This window comes from Gymnoscopelus microlampas, assembly GCF_963454915.1.
Source record: "Gymnoscopelus microlampas genome assembly, chromosome: 2".
In the NCBI taxonomy this organism is placed as follows: domain Eukaryota; kingdom Metazoa; phylum Chordata; class Actinopteri; order Myctophiformes; family Myctophidae; genus Gymnoscopelus; species Gymnoscopelus microlampas.
In genome coordinates, this window is record NC_139939.1 from 4,903,524 (window position 1) to 4,926,869 (window position 23,346).

The 23,346-nt window shown below is 39.9% G+C and overlaps 1 protein-coding gene across 5 annotated transcripts in view; it reads right to left on the reverse strand.

Annotated features, from left to right (window-relative positions):
- Positions 1-1,026: 1,026 nt before the first annotated feature.
- Positions 1,027-23,346, reverse strand: part of LOC311033953 (equilibrative nucleoside transporter 1-like) — a 45,210-nt gene continuing 22,890 nt past the window's right edge. For all 5 annotated transcript variants that reach the window (XM_084041688.1, XM_084041690.1, XM_084041692.1 and 2 more), the window contains exons 6-13: positions 21,954-22,088; positions 20,649-20,749; positions 18,644-18,725; positions 16,570-16,643; positions 5,794-5,902; positions 5,076-5,161; positions 3,489-3,688; positions 1,027-2,666 (exon numbers count right to left, since the gene is read on the reverse strand). In XM_084041688.1, the coding sequence (XP_083897814.1) occupies positions 2,555-2,666; positions 3,489-3,688; positions 5,076-5,161; positions 5,794-5,902; positions 16,570-16,643; positions 18,644-18,725; positions 20,649-20,749; positions 21,954-22,088 (899 nt within the window). In that variant the 3' untranslated portion in view covers positions 1,027-2,554. The remainder of the gene's footprint in view (positions 2,667-3,488; positions 3,689-5,075; positions 5,162-5,793; positions 5,903-16,569; positions 16,644-18,643; positions 18,726-20,648; positions 20,750-21,953; positions 22,089-23,346) is intronic.

The window sequence follows — 23,346 nt, forward strand, 5'->3', positions numbered from 1 at the left end:
AGCTTGTGCGCAAGCACGTGAGTCGAGCCCATTGGTCGAAACCGTTTTCGCTCGTTCATGTACAGTTGCCCCAACTGCAGTACCTATGATTGGCCAGCATGTCCAATGCGTTTCAATGCAACCACTGGGTTCTGGGGGCTTGGATAGTCCACACTCTCACATCGCATTGCATCACATCGAATCGCTTGTCGTAGATAACATCACACAACATGATATAACAAGAAGAAAAAATACATGATTATTTTTCGTTTTGTTGTCTTTCTTCTTTTTAATTAGAAGTGAGTTGACTGCTTGAATACAGTAATGACATTTAAAACAACAACTCAAAGGATCAGAGCAGTACAATGAAAAGATTGACCAGCAATAAAAACCCCAGTATGCATCGTCTGTATATAAGGTTATGACATGTACTATGCTTCTCATGTTTCACAAAGTAATGGAAGAGGTAGTGTTGCTTTTATTCATAACAAGGATGTCTATAATCGCTGTCAGGCTGGAAACCTTGCATGTCCAAAACTTGACCTTACTTTTCAGAAAATGGAAAAAATATATAAGCTGTGTTCCAGTGGATCCAATGTAGTTATTATTTAGTCACAAGCACGTGTTAATACCTTTCATTGTTTAAATATTCCTAAAACCGCTACACATACTTACAACCACTTTCAAAAGATAAAAATAGCAAACTCACAACAATTAGCTATTGTTGCTACTTTTGTGACACTGTTATGATGAAGAAAGGCATTCATTTTACGATAAAGGTTTTTTGCGCCGACAGCAACAATAGTATACGTATTACCCCCCCCCCCCCCCCCCAAACAGCTCTTGGTTTATTGCTCAACTCCGATAAAGATATCGGTTGCTCTTATAGTTGACCCACAAGGGTCCATTTGGTTCCATTTGTCCACTCTCAGAGTTGAATTAACACCCAGGACTTCACAGTGTAAAGTATTTATATTCTGCTGTTTCTCAATGTGTGGTCCGGGGACCACCAGAGGTCCCAAATGGACCCATACGGGGCTGTAACTCTGAGTGTACAAATGGAACCAAATGGACCCGTGAGGGTCCATTTGGTTCCATTTGTACACTCTCAGAGTTGCATTTACACTCACAGTGTATTTCCCTGCCTGTTCTCGTAGAGTGGGCAACAAGAATGATGACGTTGAATGTAAAATTAGGATGATTATAAAACAATTATAATAGTCTACTATAAAATGACATAATGAATAACAACATAAGAACGAAACATAGTTGGATATGGCAGTAAACTACACATTTGTGTTCTCCATACAACACTTAAAAATGTTTAATTAATTGCTGATTAAAAAAGGGTTACTATAAAATGTATTCTGACACTGAAAGAAAAACAAAAAAGCCTTATAAGCTTAAAGGACGACTTCACACCCATTTTCAACCTATCTTCATATAGCTAATTGGTCCTCACTAATGCTCATTATAATATGGTACAATGTTTTGAAGATAAGGTTGATGGATGAAGTGCTCCTTTAACTAATACGTTAAGTTAGTCCATAGTGCTCGAAAAATACTTGAAATGGCTAAGTGCTAAGTATTAATACTGATTACATTGACGACTAATACTTTGAATGGGAGCTGACGCAGTTCGTGTGTGTTCGATAAAAACGCACAGTCAATACCAGATCAACATCTGTCAGTTGTATTAATTCCCACATTAATTAACAGATCAAAATGTAATTTCAAAACAACTGAATACATCGTAATTACAAATTTATATTCAAAGTCATAGAAATTGTCTTTTTTTTTTAACAACATGCTTTGAGCATTTGTTATCAAAAAATATATATATACCCATTAATAATATGGGTAGAGAGGCCGCCTGGAAAACAGAAGGTCCCAGGTTCGATTCTTGGCCGCGGCAGTGTGTTGAGATGTCCATGAGCAAGATACCTTGCTTTATTAACCCATACCTTGGATTAACTCATTGAGACCGGGAACGCATCTGTGTAACCACTTTAACCATGGTTTTAGACTTTGGCTTTTCAAAATTAGCAGATACACAAGCTCATAGCGCGGCACCGAGTGCCACGCTATGAGCTTGTAGATCTGCTATTTTTGAAAAATCGTGAAAATATGTGCAAATGTTTGAATATATATATATATTTTAAAGCTAACATTTGTAACTCAAATCTTTGCTTCAGGGGGTCCCTGGAACAACATATTTTGAGATGGGGGGTCCGGGGCCAAATACATATCATTTTGGGTGGTCCTTGACATGAAAAAAGTTTGAGCACCACATAACATACGTTTAAAAAAAAAACGTTAGGATTTAGAAGACATTTGTAGAATCCCCAGAAGCAAAGATTTGAGTTAAAAATGTTTGCTTTAAAAAATATATATTGAAAGATTTGACACATTTGCGCTATGAGCTTGTAGATCTGCTATTTTTGAATAGCCAAAGAAATCTAAAATGACACAGATGCGTTCCCGGTCTTAATAGGTTAATAGAGGCTTCATAGAGGCTTCATGGCGTCTTAATAGAGGCGTTTACGGTGGTTTCGTAGAGGTTTTCATGGAGGCTTCAGACCAGTGCTCTGAAGAGGAAGGACAGAGACGCTCCCAGAGCCAGGCCCAGGGACAGGAAGAAGGCCATGATGGCTCCTGCCGTCTCTGCTTCATGAGGGAGAACGTTCCTAGAGGAGAAAACACACAGTGGCCAAGAGTCAATATACCATGCTTTGAGCAGAGAATGGGTTGGTAGCTACGCAGAGTACAAACAGACAGAGAGCTAAACTACCCTGATGTGTGTACAGTGTGTTACCCTCCAGCAGCTGTGGAAAGTAACTAAGTACATTTGCTTTATAAGTACAAGTACTGTACTTAAGACAGTGACGATACGTATGTTTTTTCTTTTAGTTTTTTTTCTTTTCCCTTCTGCCCTGCTCCTACTCTACCTCTCTCCTCTCCCTTCTCACGAAAACTAGAAGATGACAGAGCAGGCACATAAAAAAAAAAAAAATCCACTCACTTCTTTACGCGTGTAAACTTGTGATGTGAGTGACAATAAAAAGTCGATTTCGGATTGTATATATCAGTGGTTCTCTTTTTTTTTGTGTCAAGAACCCCCAAAATGATATGTATTTGGCCGCGGACCCCCATCTCAAAAATGTTTTGTTTCAGGGACCCCCCAGAAGCAAAGATTTGAGTTACAAATATATATATATATATATATATATATAATATATATATTCGAAGGTTTGCAAAAATGTTCACGATTTTCAAGAAATAGCAGATCTACAAGCTCATAGCGCGGCACTCGGTGCCGGGCTATGAGCTTGTATATCTGCTATTTTTTAATAACCAAAGTATAAAAGGTTAATGTAGTTAAAATTATTGTGATGCTATATTAACACATTTTGCTGTGGATCCCCCCAAGGACCCCTGGGACCCCACTTTGAGAACCAATGGTATAAACTACTAATAATAATAACAATAACGATGACTTTTCTCCCTACTTTGGTCCGAAGCACATGCAGAGGCTGGCCAAGTATCCGTTGCTGAAGGCGAACAGGACCATGAAGACGATGAACCAGCCGTCGTGGCTGAAGTAGACGGGCAGGTTGGAGCGCGGCTGGATGTTACACAGCATGAAGAGGGGAACGAACAGCAGGCGGGCCAGGATGGACAGAGGCAGCAGCTTGCTGTCCTTACCGGGCTAGAAGGGACGGACGGAGGGACAGACAGACAGTTTTTCATGTGTCTATGAGGTTGATAGAACTTCATTAAGCCCCCCGGTGGTGGTTTTATGTCTTCTCTGACTATTTGGAGTCCCCCTCATTATATCATAACACAACAGGTGTGGGCATGAGGAGGAGGAGGGACTAGGACAGGTGGGTGCTGCTAAGGTGGTGGAGGAGGTGCTAGGTATACTTAATGAACTGGAGGCGTGTCCACATAAAAACATAATTTTACTTTCTGTACACTTTTTTGAAAAAGATCTTCCTCCTAGTATAACCATAATACCTGATGATTATGTTTTAGGGGGGAAATCACTGAAAATCACGGCACCCCGTCTTTAAAGGGGAATACCACTCATTTTCAACATTGAACTATGTCTTTAATACACCTTAGAGCTGTTGTGTGGAAATAAGAAAAAGGTCCCCCCCCCCCTTCTATGTTGCCTAGAACTGGAGAATTGATTGAGGTCATGCGATCAGTGACATACGCAGGGTGCACTTTTGGCGGTATTCCCTTTTAAGTAAAAGTATCAATCAGGGTCCCCACACATTTTTAGCAATGAATTTCCAAAACTTTTCCAAAACTTTTCCAGAATATTTAGCCCAATTTCCAGGCCTATATAACAATCATTCGGCGCAATAATGTGTCTCTTACTCCTATGTAGAATGCCCAAAGATAGGCAGTGTAGCAAAAATAAAGTTTGAGACATACATTAGGCTGCCGTCACACAGCCCGTTCGGCGAAAAACTACTTATGTTACATATTTCGTGTAATATTATTCATGTTTATGAAAATGTTTTGTTTTAACAAAATCAATAGCCAAAAACAATGCATAGCCAAATATTTTTCCAGGACCCTTGATAAATTCCAGGACCTTTGATGATGTTTGATCAATTTCAAACCTTTTCCAGTACTGGATTTTTTTTTTTTTTATTTCAAAATATTTCCAGGAATTTCATGACCGTGGGGACCCTGATCAATACAGTATCACAAAGTATCAAAATAGCCTGGTTCCAGACCATAGACCCTGCCCACTCTCTGAGTGGACGCAGCTTCAGTCTGATAATCAGGCTAATGTAGAAATACGCTGTTACAAGTAAGAGTCCGGAAATTCTAAATTTACTCGATTAAAAGTACAAAAGTATTGGCATCAAAATGTACTTAAAGTACCAAAAGTAAAAGTACTCATTATGCAGAATGTCCAATTTCAAGTTTTCTAAATGTATTATGTATGTGTGTGTGTGTGTGTGTGTGTGTGTGTGTGTGTGTGTGTGTGTGTGTGTGTGTGTGTGTGTGTGTGTGTGTGTGTGTGTGTGTGTGTGTGTGTGTGTGTGTGTGTGTGTGTGTGTGTGTGTGTTACTCACCCACATACACACAGCAGTGAGGCTGCGTCCACACCAGTCACACAGGTTGAACAGCAGAAAACAGGAGACTGGGATGAAGTAATCCTCTGACAGGAAAAACATCATAATAATAACTTGTTATTCATGTATCATTTTCTTTAGTTAATGACAGGAGTTCATAGATCACACCCACATACAGAGTGTGCCCTGTACATATGTGACCAAATTTGACTGGGAGACAGTCATCTAGCATTTTTTGTCATATGAGAGCAGGGAATCATAGCAACATAATGATATATTGGTTAATATCATTAAGTGAATAGTTTTGAAACTACAGCTTATAGAACTGAAGTCAAGTTAAATCTCTTAAGTAGAGAAAACACCACTTGAATTAGAGGTTGCTAGACATAACCTTATATCTTAGCTACATGTTTATGCATTTATTTCATATTTACATGTCGATTGAAGCTCTGACAGTTATGTCAGACATAATCTAGTATGCGAAGAGTCTAACTGGGCTATAAACTCATTTTTGAAGAAGAAAAGAATTGCAAAAAAAAGTCTTTCTAGTTTCCTGAAGAATGGGCACAAGCGAGATGACTGTCCCCCAGACAAAAACAGTCACAAATGCACGCACACACACACACACACACACACACACACACACACACACACACACACACACACACACACACACACACACACACACACACACACACACACACACACACACACTCACTCCAGGCTCCTCCATTGGCGATGGTGGACTTGGCGTCGGCGGTGACGGCTGGGAAGGTTCCTATGGTGACGGTGAAGCAGAAACACACGGACACCGCTAGCAGCCAGATCTGTAACGCACAGAGGTCAAAGGTCACCATGTGGCGACACACAGGCCGTTTCTCAATACCCGAACTTGTCTGTACTCCCGTCCTCACGAACTCGTGATACGTCATCAGTCGCTGCCCAAGTACTGTTCCAATTCGCATTTGCCTAAGCACAGACCAAATACCCGGATGGGAACTTGATCCTCCCCCTTTACCGAGCATGCTTCGGACTAGACTCGCAGAGGACTTTCCACAGCAGATTGCCCAGAATGCAACACCGCACCGGACCGCTTGAAAAACAGGACCAATATGGCGGACACGGACCGCGGTAAGAAATGTCCGAATTATTTTTTTGTTTTGCCACAGAATGTAATTTTAAGATTTATTTTAGGCTTGAATGTTGTTAATTAACTTCAAATCTGTGGCTGATTTGTGCACCGAACTTTCGGACGTTTGTGTAGCCGGCTAGCCGCTGTTAACCCGGCCGCAGATGACCGGCCCGTCAGACCACTGTACCCCGCGTAAGAAGGTAGCACTTTACAATAATGACCCGTTATAAAGCATTTATAAACGTTTATAAGTAGTTTGTAGACTATTAACAAATCATTAACAACCTGTTTGTTGACATTCGTAAATGATTACTAAAACCTTTATAACTACAGTTACAAATCATTTGTAAAGTATTAGTAAGTAGTGAACTATTCATGAATAAGCCATTTATATACATCTGTAAAAGATTATTAAAGCATTTGTAACGACCCATTCTAAAGCATTTATAAACGTTTATAAGCAGTTTCTAGACTATTAACAAATCATTAACAACCTGTTTATTGACATTCGTAAATGATTACTAAAACCTTTATAACTACGGTTACAAATCATCTATAAAGGTATTAGTAACTATTCATGAATAAGCCATGTATAACACATCTGTAAATGATTATTAAAGCATTTGTAACTGATGTTACATAATATATACAAGCTATTGGTAGCTTGTTCATGTTTAACATATGCTTTGTTAAACATTCCTAAAGTATCTATAAATCCTTAGTACATGTTATTATGTGCCCTATAGTAAAGTGAAGACAGTTCATCATTTACAACTGTCTGTTAATGTGTTTGTTCATGTTTAACATGCTTTGTAAAACATTCCTAAAATATCTATAAATCCTTTGTACATGTTATTATGTGCCCTACAGTAAAGTGAAGACAGTTCATCATTTATGACTGTCTGTTAATGTGGACTTTCTCCTTACCTGTTGCAAACTACCTGGCTTTCATGAATGCAGACACCAAACAATTACTAGAATTATCATTCATGTTAAGCAAATGATGCGTAAGACATTCGTAAAGAGTATGTAAACATTTGTGGTGTTAGGGACCAAAAAAGTCACTACAAAGTACTACCAATCAACTCTAAATTGCCTGAAACGTACTCCTAACAGGTTTTTGGGGGGACGATTTTGGCCTCCACACTTAGTGATTATTTCGGATTTAACTTTCGTTTCGGTGGTGACCAACTTTCGTTTCGGTAGTTTAATTACAAAATGTAAGTTGTGTAAAAGATAATCTGACTATACTAAGTTGTTATTTGTTTGTTTAAGTCAGGCTATACTCTACTCAGAGTCATAAGTTTACAAAATGTACTAAAGTACAGTGAACGTCTGTGCGGTTTGTCTTCATCACTGAAAATAACGTACATGTAAACTGATGTCATGTGCAGTTGGGGTGAAGAAACACAACCATTTCACTCCTAATAATACCTATTTGATTTAACATCCTGACTTGCTGCTGTAGCTGAGGCTTGAACCTGTTACCTGCGGCTCACTAGTCAGTGACTCTATCCATTCACCTACAGCTGTTTCCTTGGAATCTGTGGTTCTGAAACGTTTTGTTGTCAACCCCCCAAATTGACATGTATTTGGGCAGTGGACCCCAATGTGAAAAGATGTAGTGTCAGGGCCCCCCATGAAAAAGATTTATATTTATGCTGTAACACATTTTTTTTTAAAGTTATTTGTCTTGTTTGTTGTTCAAACAAGACAAGTCAAAGCACCAGGAAGGCTGTACTTGTCAGCCATCTGTTAGCTCAATGGGTTGAGACGCAGTATTCATGATCCAGAGGCCATGAGTTCAAATCCCTTTGATGTCTTTCCTATGATTCTTTCCTTTGCAGACTGGCTTCCAGAAGATCAACTGAAAACTACCAGGAAGGCTATATTTGTCATCCAACTGTTAGCTCAATGGGTTGAGACGCAGTATACATGATCCAGAGGCCATGATTTCAAATCCCATTGATGTCTTTCCTATGATTCTTTCCTTTGCAGACTGGCTTCCAGAAGATCAACTGAAAACTACCAGGAAGGCTGTACTTGTCAGCCATCTGTTAGCTCAATGGGTTGAGACGCAGTATTCATGATCCAGAGGCCATGAGTTCAAATCCCATTGATGTCTTTCCTATGATTCTTTCCTTTGCAGACTGGCTTCCAGAAGATCAACTGAAAACTACCAGGAAGGCTATATTTGTCATCCAACTGTTAGCTCAATGGGTTGAAACGCAGTATACATGATCCAGAGGCCATGAGTTCAAATCCCATTGATGTCTTTCCTATGATTCTTTCCTTTGCAGACTGGCTTCCAGAAGATCAACTGAAAACTACCAGGAAGGCTGTACTTGTCAGCCATCTGTTAGCTCAATGGGTTGAGACGCAGTATTCATGATCCAGAGGCCATGAGTTCAAATCCCACTGGTGTCTTTACTGTGATGCTTTCCTTTGCAGACTGGCTTCCAGAAGATCAACTGAAAACTACCAGGAAGGCTATATTTGTCATCCAACTGTTAGCTCAATGGGTTGAAACGCAGTATACATGATCCAGAGGCCATGAGTTCAAATCCCATTGATGTCTTTCCTATGATTCTTTCCTTTGCAGACTGGCTTCCAGAAGATCAACTGAAAACTACCAGGAAGGCTGTACTTGTCAGCCATCTGTTAGCTCAATGGGTTGAGACGCAGTATTCATGATCCAGAGGCCATGAGTTCAAATCCCACTGGTGTCTTTACTGTGATGCTTTCCTTTGCAGACTAACTTCTAGAAAAACAAGTAAAAACCACCAGGAAACCTGTAACTCTCAGCCAACAGCTTAGCTCAACTGGTAGAGCGTCTGTCCAATAACATGACTTGACTTGACTTGAGTAGGTTCGATTCCCACTCGAGTCAAGTGTCCCCGGTAACTTGAGGCAACGGATAAATTGACTGATATCCTTAGAGATGCTTCCCTTTGCAGACTAACTTCTAGAAAAACAAGTTAAAACCACCAGGAAACCTGTAACTCTCAGCCAACAGCTTAGCTCAACTGGTAGAGCGTCTGTCCAATAACATAACATGACTTGACCTGACTTGAGTGGGTTCGATTCCCACTCCGAGTCATGTGTCCCCGGTAACTTGGGACAACGGATAAATTGACTGATATTCTTCGTGATGCTTCCCTTTGCAGAATAACTTCTAGAAAAACAAGTTAAAACCACCAGGAAACCTGTAACTCTCAGCCAACAGCATAGCTCAACTGGTAGAGCGTCTGTCCAATAACATGACTTGACTTGACTTGAGTGGGTTCGATTCCCACTCGAGTCAAGTGTCCCCGGTAACTTGGGGCAACGGATAAATTGACTGATATCCGTAGAATAACTTGTAGGAGTGTGCTGGTTCAAATCCAGTTCTGGATTTTAGTGGGAATCGAACCCACTCAAGTCAAGTCATATTATTGGACAGACGCTCTACCAGTTGAGCTAAGCTGTTGGCTGAGAGTTACAGGTTTCCTGGTGGTTTTAACTTGTTTTTCTAGAAGTTAGTCTGCAAAGGAAAGCATCACAGTAAAGACACCAGTGGGATTTGAACTCATGGCCTCTGGATCATGTATACTGCGTCTCAACCCATTGAGCTAACAGATGGCTGACAAGTACAGCCTTCCTGGTAGTTTTCAGTTGATCTTCTGGAAGCCAGTCTGCAAAGGAAAGAATCGTAGGAAAGACATCAATGGGATTTGAACTCATGGCCTCTGGATCATGAATACTGCGTCTCAACCCATTGAGCTAACAGATGGCTGACAAGTACAGCCTTCCTGGTAGTTTTCAGTTGATCTTCTGGAAGCCAGTCTGCAAAGGAAAGAATCATAGGAAAGACATCAATGGGATTTGAACTCATGGCCTCTGGATCATGTATACTGCGTCTCAACCCATTGAGCTAACAGTTGGATGACAAATATAGCCTTCATGGTAGTTTTCAGTTGATCTTCTGGAAGCCAGTCTGCAAAGGAAAGAATCATAGGAAAGACATCAATGGGATTTGAACTCATAGCCTCTGGATCATGAATACTGCGTCTCAACCCATTGAGCTAACAGATGGCTGACAAGTACAGCCTTCCTGGTAGTTTTCAGTTGATCTTCTGGAAGCCAGTCTGCAAAGGAAAGAATCATAGGAAAGACATCAATGGGATTTGAACTCATGGCCTCTGGATCATGTATACTGCGTCTCAACCCATTGAGCTAACAGTTGGATGACAAATATAGCCTTCCTGGTAGTTTTCAGTTTATCTTCTGGAAGCCAGTCTGCAAAGGAAAGAATCATAGGAAAGACATCAATGGGATTTGAACTCATGGCCTCTGGATCATGAATACTGCGTCTCAACCCATTGAGCTAACAGATGGCTGACAAGTACAGCCTTCCTGGTGCTTTGACTTGAACAACAAACAAGACAAATAACTTTAAAAAAAAATGTGTTACATTATAAATATAAATCTTTTTCATGGGGGGCCCTGACACTACATCTTTTCACATTGGGGTCCACTGCCCAAATACATGTCAATTTGGGGGGTTGACAACAAAACGTTTCAGAACCACAGATTCCAAGGAAACAGCTTTAGGTGAATGGATAGAGTCACTGACTAGTGAGCCGCAGGTAACAGGTTCAAGCCTCAGCTCCAGCAGCAAGTCAGGATGTCAAATCAAATAGGTATTATTAGGAGTGAAATGGTTGTGTTTCTTCACCCCAACTGCACATGACATCAGTTTACATGTACGTTATTTTCAGTGATGAAGACAAACCGCACAGACGTTCACTGTACTTTAGTACATTTTGTAAACTTATGACTCTGAGTAGAGTATAGCCTGACTTAAACAAACAAATAACAACTTAGTATAGTTATATTATTTTTTACACAATTTACATTTTGTAATCAAACTACCGAAACGAAAGTTGGTCACCACCGAAACGAAAGTTAAATCCGAAATAATCACTAAGTGTGGAGGCCAAAATCGTCCCCCCAAAAACCTGTTAGGAGTACGTTTCAGGCAATTTAGAGTTGATTGGTAGTACTTTGTAGTGACTTTTTTGGTCCCTAACACCACAAATGGTTTACATACTCTTTACGAATGTCTTACGCATCATTTGCTTAACATGAAGGATAATTCTAGTAATTGTTTGGTGTCTGCATTCATGAAAGCCAGGTAGTTTGCAACAGGTAAGGAGAAAGTCCACATTAACAGACAGTCATAAATGATGAACTGTCTTCACTGTACTGTAGGGCACATAATAACATGTACAAAGGATTTATAGATATTTTAGGAATGTTTTACAAAGCATGTTAAACATGAACAAACACATTAACAGACAGTTGTAAATGATGAACTGTCTTCACTTTACTATAGGGCACATAATAACATGTACTAAGGATTTATAGATACTTTAGGAATGTTTAACAAAGCATATGTTAAACATGAACAAGCTACCAATAGCTTGTATATATTATGTAACATCAGTTACAAATGATTTAATAATCATTTACAGATGTATTATACATGGCTTATTCATGAATAGTTACTAATACCTTTATAGATGATTTGTAACCGTAGTTATAAAGGTTTTAGTAGTCATTTACGAATGTCAATAAACAGGTTGTTAATGATTTGTTAATAGTCTACAAACTGCTTATAAACGTTTATAAATGCTTTAGAATGGGTCGTTACAAATGATTTAATAATCTTTTACAGATGTATATAAATGGCTTATTCATGAATAGTTCACTACTTACTAATACTTTACAAATGATTTGTAACTGTAGTTATGAAGGTTTTAATGATTTGTTAATAGTCTACAATCTACTTATAAACGTTTATAAATGCTTTATAACGGGTCATTATTGTAAAGTCCTACCGAAGCCTTATTTGCGGCCAGTCCTTTTGAAAGTGTCCGCTGGTTCAGCTGGGTCGTCTTTGTAGTGGTTCAAATGAGATCTAATTAGTTGTGGATATATTTATTGGACTTCTATAGTCTCAGCCAATTTTGGGGAGATAGAACTGCCTCTGACTAATGTTTGATATGTGTTTATGCGAGTAGTATTAACGTTATTTTACTTCAATTGAAGGTATGCGTCCAGGGAGTTCATTCTGCGCTGAGCCGTCAACGAGACTTTTCACCAAGCAAAAGGACTTCATCCAGAGAAATATGCATGTGTTTATCAGTTGTGTTGTGGAAAAAGTACTCACATTTTTAACTTGAGTAAAAGTAACAATACTGCAATATAGAAATACTCTGTTACAAGCAAAAGTCCGGAATTAAAAATATACTTGAGTAAAAGTACAAAAGTATTGGTATAAAAATGTACTTAAATACCAAAAGTTGAAAGTAATCCTTATGCAGAATGTCCCATTTCACAAGTTTTCTAATGTATAAAATGTATAGAAATCTTTTGAAAATAGCAGACCTACAAGTCCTACAAGTGAGCTTGTAGATCGGCTATTTTCTAATGGCCGAAATATAGATATGGCTCAAGTGGTTAATGTATGTTTTGTAATAATAATCTAAATCTACAAAGTAACTAGTATTTCAAATAAGTTTTCAAATAACTGTAGTGGAGTAAAGGTACAACATTTTCCTCTGAGGCATAGTGGAGTAAGAGTAGGCTACTGAAAATTGGAAATATACCAGTAAAGTAAAACTACCTCAAAATTGGACTTATACAGTACTTAAGTAAATATACTTAGTTACTTTCCACCACTGGTGTTTATTAATATTTATCAAGCTTGATTCATGTCGTACGCCTGTACATCATTCATGTATTTTTTATTTTGTCATTCCATCAATTTCACTCTGGTTATTTATATTTTGGAAATAAAATTTGAGGTCCACTCTTATTTGTGTGCGATTTTGTCTGACTAGGCCACTTTGACTTTTGTATGTGTGAATGTAAGTTAACTTCTTTTGATGTGCAGCTATTGTTAATTATAGTGTAGCCTACTTAGGCTATTTACTTTTAACTAATATAATCCACAATGACAGCACTATATTTTCAAATGTATTAATAGCCTTAGGCTAAATGGTGCAGTGTGTGTATGTTTATTCGGTTATATATGTTTGTTCTGTTTAGTTTTATATTCTATAATAAACCACTCACTCAATACACAAGCAATACCTAGGGGGAAACAAATTATTACAAAAAGCTAGAGAAGTGCCATATTACAACATCACGTCGCCTCGCTCGCCAGCCTCCCGTTCTGATCAACTTTATTCCACACGGGTAATTATTTAGTCCAGTGCTCCCAGACCCTTGCCAACGCAGGCTTCTCACCCGCAGTCGGTATGCCAACAGTTACAGGATAGGTGGGCACTATGGACATCTGGGCACCTCGATGTAAAACTGGCTATTTTGTCCAAAATGTTAAAACATTAAATATTTCAAATATGGTCTTAAGTAAAGTACAGTTTACATGATGTGAACATGCACGGTACATCATTATCAGACTTCATTAAGTCTAATAGTAATACGTTTAACCATTTGAAACCTCTACAGCGGAGGGCTGCGCCGAAATGAGGTTCCACAGCGTCGCATGCAGGCAAGTGACGACACGGGCGAAAATTGGCCACTATGCATGATTCTTACCTTTTCCCGCACATCGTATCCAAACAGTAAAGGTAGTCCAGATGTTTTACATTTTAGCGGACAAGAAAATGTTACCGACGGGTTGAAACAAGCGTTTAAATTGCTTATTTAGTCAGCCTGTGCCATGATTTCCCAATACAATCTTACTGGAGCAGTACAGCGCACGCGGACAGGGGTTGACTGGCCACAGGCTGACTAAAAAAAGCGATTTAAACGCTTGTTTCAACCCGTCGTTGAAAATGACTTGGACGATAAAATGTAAAACATCTGAGAGAAGGGGTGCTGACCTTTACTTTTGTGCGGAAAAAGGGAAGAACCATGCATAGTAGTGGCCAATTCGCCGGTGTCGTCACCTGCCTGCACCCGACGCTTGTAACACCCTGCCTGCCCCCTGTGTGCCCTGTCTGCTCAAAGTGCAGGGGCAAGATCGGCCAGGGGAAAAAAAACTAAAAATCAACATAAGATTAGCAGCCCCTCACCCTCTTCTGTTGTAGCCAACAACAGATCGCATTTGTTTTCAAATGAGCCTAATTTGCAATCGGCCGAATTGTAGGCTAAATGAGAACCATTTGAAAACCGGTTTGGCCACCGACAGGCGCCCATGACGCGTGGATGCATATGTATAGCAGAAAGAGCTTAACATTTAACTATAGCCATACTCATTCAATTCTGAACCTATTCTTAAAATTAAAAATTCTGTATTAGCTGTGAAGGGTCTACTCTTCTTTCATGTGTATCAGATCATAATTGTTCACCATCAAACAATATCAAGCAAAAAGAAAACATCGGCCGACGGCCGTCCTTCTCTCCATTGCGCACAGACGAGCACCTCTCTCTCCATTCATTCTCAATAGACTTATCAGCCGTTGTTGCGCGACCCCCCCGCCCGCTTAACTCCCGATTGGAGCTAAACTATCGTTACGTTATCCTTCAACTTCTCATTTATGCTCCCAAATGACTGGATATACAGGTTTTGTTGAAATTATAGAAATATTAGACCTTGGTTGTCGAATGTTTAAGCATGTTGTAATCATATATAGGCTACTTTACCTTAGAACATTTTTCAAATATTTTATTTTTTAACATTTGGGACAAAATAGACAATTTTACATCGAGGTGCCCAGATGTCCCTTGTGCCCACCTATCCTGTTATACCCTGGTGGGTCTGTAAGTCATTTAAGTTGTTACACAAATCGGTCAGTATTGTGATAAATAAATACCAAATGGCATATATTTCTATACGTTTTTTTCTGAGAGTATATAGGCTATACATTAAATTAACAAAAACGATGTTTTAACATTTATATATATAGATATACGTTAATATATCTTATGTTTATATAATATCATTATATTGTAAAATGTACGTTATGTTCTGTTGTGCAAAAAAAACAGATCTACAAACTAACGCCGCGTCGCTCAGCAATGCGTTGTTAGCTTGGAGATCTGCTCTGAGCATATCCACACTGTGGACGAGCTGAGGTGGTGACGTCACCGAGAACGGTGCGTTCCAACTACCGTACTCCCATACTCCCGTCCTCGCGTTCTCGCAAGTTTATACTACCGAGGCTTCCAAGGACGCAAGTCCGTGCTTCCCAAGTTCGGGTATTGAGAAACGGCCATAGTGTGGTCACAGCCAGCTCAGAGAGGCTAATTCCACCAATTGATTAATTAAACTCAGGCCAGGTGTGACTGCTTAAGCCAGCAATCACCCACCTGCAATGATGAATGATATCGTTGCTCTGTCGGAACAGAAACCTTGCATCTCGATGCTTCGACGTTTGAACCCATTAACACCGGGAAACGCATCTGTGTCACTTAAGATTCATTTGGCTATTCAAAAATAGCAGATCTACAAGCTCGTAGCGCGGCACTTGTAGATTTGCTGTTTTCATGAAAATGTGAGCAAATCTTTGAATAATATATATTTTTAAAGCAAACATTTGTAACTCAAATCTTTGCTTCTGGTGGGTCCCTGGAGCAAAATATTTGACAAATGTTTGCTTTCAAAAATACATACAATTCAAAGATTTGAAAACATTGTCACAATTAAAAAAAAAAGCAGATCTACAGTACAAGCTCATAGCGCGGCACTCGTGCCCCGAACGCTGCACACACACACACACGCACACGCGCACACGCACACGCACACGCACACGCACACACACACACACACACACACACACACACACACACACACACACACACACACACACACAGAGAGAGAGGAAGGTCAGGTTATACACACCACTAAAATTGTGCTATTTTTGAATAGCCAAATAAATCCTAAAATGACACCGATGCGTTCCCTTTCCGGTCATAATCGGTTAATGTTTTTTAGTACTTTATTTACTTTGTTTCGCAAAAGTAGCGAAAATAGCAAGGTCATAATGCATCGCATCCTTATAGATCGTCAATTTTTGCAGAAACAAGGTGAAAGTTAATGTGGGTACGTGTGTGTGTGTCAGTGGGGTCCCCAGGAATTACATTTAGGGCAGGCGAGTTCCCCCCCCCCCCACTATTAACCAGCGAAAGTGGACGTTTTTTTTCCCCGATATGTTTTGGCTATTATCTCTGGAACGGAAGGTCCAATATGCTCAGTTCAAAGATTGTTTGAAGCGTAACTGTGAGGACATTAATCACTCAATGACACCTTTTCGGGTTATTTGGGTTTTCTAGGGGAGGTGAGATCTTAGTTGGGCAGGTGACCGATAAAACAATGCTCTGATATAAAGTGAAGTGAATGGAGCTGACCTTCTTGAAGATGGTGACCATGGATACATTTTGCTTGGCATTATGGTCTGATGGTCCTTCATCTCCAGTGTTCTCTACAGAGAAGAAGGAGAAGTATAATAATATCTATACTAGCAGTAGTAGCACGAGTACCCTAGACAGACAGGAGACAGTGTAGGAGAGACAGACAGCATGGGAGACAGTGCAGGAGAGACCGACAGTAGGACAGCGGTGAGGGAGACAGTGTAGGAGAGACAGACAGTATGGCAGACGGTGTAGGAGAGACAGACAGTATGGCAGACGGTGTAGGAGAGACAGACAGTATGGCAGACGGTGTAGGAGAGTCAACTTCCATTTCTATGCTGATGATACCCAGCTGTATCTTTCGGTAGCTCCAGACGACCCCTGCGCTCTAGACCCATTGTTGACCTGTCTGTCCAGTATAAAATGCTGGATGAGTGAGAACTTTCTTAAGCTAAATGAGGATAAAACAGAAATTCTCATAATTGGCTCCAGTGAGCAGAGAGAATTAATAATAAGTAGACTTGGTAACCTGGCTGTAGAAAGTAACACCACAGTAAAGAACCTGGGGGTTATTATCGACTCTGAATTGAATTTTAATGCACACATTAATCATGTCACCAAGATTGCTTTCTTTCATCTTAGAAATATTGCGCGAATTAGAGACTATCTGCCGTTAGACGACGCAAAAACGCTGATCCACGCTTTTGTTTTCTCTCGGCTTGATTACTGCAATGCACTCTACTCTGGCCTGCCTAAGAAAACAACTGACAGATTACAACTTGTTCAAAATGCGGCAGCCAGAATTTTAACTAAAACTAGAATGAGAGAACATATCACTCCAGTTCTAGCTTCACTACACTGGCTCCCGGTTGTTTTTAGGATTGATTTTAAAATTATTTTAATAGTTTATAAAGCTCTAAATGGTCTGGCACCTTCCTACCTCTATGACTGCCTAGAGAGACATGATCCAAACCGGACCCTCAGGTCTTCAAGTGCTGACCTACTCGAGGTGCCTAAAATGACATATAAAAAATACGGTGAAGCAGCATTCTGCTTTTACGGACCAACAGTGTGGAATAAACTCCCATTACACCTAAAACAGGCAGCCTCTGTCGATAGCTTTAAAGCACAGCTCAAGACCTATTTCTTCACTCTTGCTTTTAGCTGACTCTTTGGTTGATTTTTAAGTCCTCACTGTATTGCCTATTTTAATGTTTTATGCTTTTGCTTTTATTTTATTTTATTTTTTGTTTGCTTTATTGTTAAATTGGTTGTAACTGTAACTGTATTCTTGCTCTGTAAAGAACTTTGCGCTGCATTTCATGTCATGAAAGGTGCTATACAAATAAAGTTTATTATTATTATTATTATTATATTATTTTCATTTATTTTAGGAAAAATGTGCACGACTGTCAAGACGAAACGGAAGCGGTGAGGCTGTGTCACATCCGCTTGTCCCCGGATCATTTTCAGAGCTTCCGTTGCTCCAGACTGAAGCATTTGGAAATTGTGGGAGGCAACAGTGTATAGTAGAGACCAACAGTATATAACAACTGAGAGGTAGATAGGCGAGACAGACAATATTGGAGAAAGTGTAGGAGAGACCAACAGTAGGACAGCTGAGAGTGAGACAGTGTAGGAGAGATCAACAGTAGGACAGCTGAGAGTGAGACAGTGTAGGAGAGACCAACAGTAGGACAGCTGAGAGTGAGACAGTGTAGGAGAGATCAACAGTAGGGAAGCTGAGCGGTATACAGTGGAGAGCCAAACTGTATATGAAATTATTACACACACTTAACCACTTTACTGTAAAACGGACCTGAGTAGGCTCTGCTCTTGTTTCCCTCTACACCAAATGGCTTTGTCAGAAAAAGCTGTTCTGCAAGCTCACAACGTGTCGTGTTGCGATGCGTTGTGAGCTTGTAGATTGGCTATTTCTAGCATTTAGAATTGGGGTCGCTACGGTTCAAGTGGTTAATCGTGTCCTGAGCAGTACATTGACATCAGTGCAGTGTGAAGCAAGCTTGGCTCCAGTGCGCCCCCTGTAGGGGGCCTCTCACATCCTCCTTACCTTTCTTCATCAGGTCCAAAGTGTTGTCTTCCTCGCTATTTCTTTTATTAGCGTTGTCGTCCTGGAAATACTGGTAGAACTCCTGTGAAATGTAGTTTATTTAATTTAGTTTAGTTTAGTTTAGTTTAGTTTAGTTTGCACAATAGGCTGGGCCTGTTATTATACACAAATTGGGCCTTTTCCTTACTTCCTTAACAGGTGTTACCAATGACACCAATGAAGACTCTAGCTGTTCCATTTAGTGTAGGACAGTGATCATTCTGAACAGTGATGAATTTTGCCAATAATTTGATGACCAGCGGACCGGTAGGCAGCGGTTCTGGTAGGAGACACAAAAGAGACTCTTTGTGTCTCCTACCGGAACCGCTGCCGGTCATCATATTATTGGCTTAGGAATGCAACAAAAAAATAATATATATATCCATGCATGAATTAAAGTCTCCATGGGGTGACTAATCAATAGAAAAAAAAGTCATTTGGGGGGTGAACTATCCCTTTAAGGTTGTGTTCCATTCTGGTCAAACAGAGTCAGGGTGCTGATGTTGAGCATGTTGGCTCACTGGAAACACTCTGCTACACCAGTGGGTCTCAAAGTGTGGTCCAGGGACCCTCATGGTTCCTTGAGGGGGTTCCAAATGGACCCTTACGGGTGTGTAACTCTGAGAGTGAACACATGGAACCAAATGGACCCTTGTGTACACTCTCAGAGTTATGGGGGTCCTTGGAATTAAAGGTTTGAGAACCACTGTCTTAAAGGGCAAGACCACTTTGGTAGAGGTTTGGGTTGTGTAGTTACCTTGCCATTATGTAACTCCAAAGGTGGACAAGAAATACAAAATAATTGCTCCATTGATTAGAAATTGATAATTCAAAATATGGTCCTCATTGACTTACATTGTACGCTGAAACACCTCTCAAAGTCACTCTTTTAGCACGTACATGGACGCAAACAAAGTTGATTCAGACAATATAGAACCTCACCAAACCCAGTACTGTTTTTTTTTAAATAAAAAAAATAGCTTCCTGTTGATTTTGCTATTTTTATTTAGATGAAAACCCGGACTGGATCCGCGGATCCGGATCTTCAAATAGTAAAATCAACAGGAAGTTGATATTTTTTATTAAAAAAACAAACAGTACTGGGTTTGGTGATGTTCTATATTCTCTGAATCAGCTGTTTGTGTTAGTTTATGTGCTAAAAGAGTGACTTTGAGAGCTGTTTCAGCGTACAATGTAAGTCAATGAGGAGCATATTTTGAATTATCAATTTCTAATCAATGGAGCAATTATTTTTGATTGTTGTCCACCTTTGGAGTTACACCATGGCAAGGTAAATACACAACCCAAACCTCTACCAAAGTGGTCTTGCCCTTTAAAGGAGAATTTTGGACTAAGGTTTTCTTACCTTTTCTATGATGTTATGATATCTTAGGATGAATGGTACGGTAGAAAAATGTCATAACTCCATCCCTGGTCCACAGCTTAAAACGTGCGCGGATAGGCCTTAGGTTAGATCACATTTTTTTTTTTTTTTTTTTTTTAGATCTGACGTTCATAGTGACAGAACACTGTCCAAAAAAAACCAAAAAAAAACAGAAGTCTCGCTAGACGAGATTGAAATCTCGAGATTGAAATCTCGAGATTGAAATCTGGTCTAGCGAGACTTAGTTTTTTTTTTTGGTTGCATAGTGTTCTGTTACTATGAACGTCAGAACTAAAAAAAAAAAAAAAGGTATTAAAATATGTGATCTAACCTAAGGCCTATCCGCGCACGTTTTAAGCTGTGGACCAGGGATGGAGTTATGACATTTTTCTACTGTACCATTCATCCTAAGATATCATAACATCATAGAAAAGGTAAGAAAACTTTAGTCCAAAATTCTCCTTTAATTATTATAATTGGTAGGACCTGTGAAGGAAGTAAGGAAGAGGCCCAATTTCTTTCCAACATGGCTGCAGTGCATATACTGTAGAGCCTGTTAAATGAAGTGAGAGTGATTTTTACCAGTTTAGGCAGGACAACAACGTAGCACATGATGGACATGGAGATGACCACGCACGCCGTTATAAAGTAACCAAACGCTGCGTCCTGCATTGCTGAACCACCTGGGCGGGAAGGAGGAAGACATTAATGAAAGGATGCATTGGTCAGTTGAATATAATGATAATGAGGTGTATTGTAATGACATAAAAGCAAGAGCTGTTTTCATTGACTTGACTGCACACCTCTCCAGGTGTACAGAAGGCTTATACAGTATTGTTCATAGATTATTCTTATTAACCTCTCTAAAATATTAACTTTTCTTTTGCCAAAATAGCCGACCGACAAGCTTGCAACGTGTCGCAATGCGACGCGTTGTGAACTATCGGCTATTTTCAGCGAAGATATTTAAAAAAATAGTTTTAGAGTTTTTTGTTAAAAGGTTAAAGCACTATTTTCTGATAGTAATCATTGCTATAGAGTGTTTGTTCAGTAACAGTCTGAGTCTCTCTGTCTCTCCTCTTCAATGAACAGAAAATACATGTTCAGGTGGGTTGCAAAATTACAGCCAATCAGGAGAGAGTACCCATTTATCGGCTTCATTTTTATAGTGTTCCAGTTCAAATTGTGTCCGTTCATTTCTTTGTGTCATCACTTCCAATCTGAGATCTCTATACTGATTGGATAAAATTGGTATCTCGACCTGAAAATGCATTTTCTGTTTAATAAAGAGCTGGAGAGACTCCTGTTACTGAACAAACACTCTATAGCAATGAGTTCTATCAGAATATAGAGCTATTTAACACTTATTTTAACCAAAGAAAATCACTTACACTACCTTTAACCCATTAAGACCGGGAAAGCATCATTTGTGTCATTTTAAGATTTCTTTGGGCTATTCAAAAATGGGAGATCTACAAGCTCCAAGCAAACTAGGAGCTTGTAGATCTGCCATTTTTGAAAAATCTTGAAAATGTGTACAAATCTTGGAATACATATATTTTTAAAGCAAAAATTTGTAAAATATTTCGTTCCAGGGACCCCCCAGAAGCAAAGATTTGGGTTACAAATAAAAAAATTATAATTCAAATATTTGCACAAACGTTCATGATTAAAAAAAAAATTGCAGATCTACAAGCTCGTTGCTTGTAGATCTGATATTTTTACAATAGCCAAAGAAATCTTAAAATGACACACAGATGCGTTCCCAGTCGTAATGGATTAATGTAGAGCGAAAACAGAGAATACAGCAGTGTAGAGCCCTGTGGGACTCCGTATAGGTCAACCTTATAGGGTTAAAAGATGAAACTGAAAGTGTCCTGAACGTACTTGCGAGGGCACAGATCATGGCGAAGGCGGCGAAGGTGCCGGCGAGGCCCTGCCCACTCATGATGGGCGTGGTGTAGGCGGCTGGCAGCAAGCCGGCCATGCCGAACAGACTGCCCTGCAGGATGGCCCCGAACGCTGCACACACACACACACACACACACACACACACACGCACACACGTGCACACGCGCACACGCACGCACATGCACACACACACACACACACACACACACACACACACGCACACACACACGCACACACACATTATTATTATTATTATTATTATTATTATTACACATCACATTTTCCATTATAAAATGATGCACATAATGCATGTTAAAATAGAACCGGTCAGTACCGTGATATCCACTAGAGGGCGCCTGCTGCCCATTGTCAAGAAGACCAGGTAACATGAACTAATACTTATTTTGTGTCTACCAAAAATATCACTTACCCTACATTTAAGCATATACGGCTTATTAGCCAGGGATCTTTTCAAGTACAAAACGTGAGTAGGCTACTTCCTCCACCACTGAACTGATTTGGAGAGGTCACAGTGGAACCCATGATTTCACTCTGGGTCACACATTCTGAGATCTTGATTGCTGTCAACTAAAAGCAGTGGTGTAAAGTAACTAAGTGCATTTACTCAAGTACTGTACTTCAGTACAATTTTGAGGTATTTTTTACTTTACTTGAGTATTTCCAATTTTCAGTACTTTTACTTCTACTGCCAATGCTTTGTCAATGCAAATGCGTGGATTCTTGGAAAAAATCCTCAAGACCATGAATCCACGCATTTACATTGAGAAAGCATTGGCAGATTCCGCCCCAGAGGTAAAATAAAAGTGCGGTGGGAGCGCGCCCTAACAGAGTATTTCTACATTGTAGTATTGATACTTTTACTTAAGTAGAAAATGTGAGTACCCTAGGTGGCGTTGGCGAAAGGGCCTACTCTGTGTGGAGTTTGCATGTTCTCCCCATGTCTCCTAGGGTAGTTAATACCCTCACAAAAACATGTAGTAATCCTGGTCACTGCCTCCCCCTGGTCAGCCGGGGCGCCTGATGGAGGGGAAGGGAACTGGTTGGAATAACGTGTTCCTTCCACGCGCTACGTCCAACCAGGGAAACTCTCCCCTGTCAGGTGACAACAAGGTCAGTTGGCTCTCATGCATTGAAGGAGGCATGAGCTCGGCCCTGGCCTCCCTAGGCTGGTGGGGGGAGTGTAGTGCCCAGGATCACTTAGCAAATTGGCACCGGGTGAAAAAAGGGTTACAAAATCGAGGGATAAAAATGATTTAAAAAAAAAAAAAAAAATGTGAGTACTTTTTCCACCATGTGTTCTATCGTGTTACGATAATATAAGCAGTGTGACGTGTAGATTTTTTTGAAA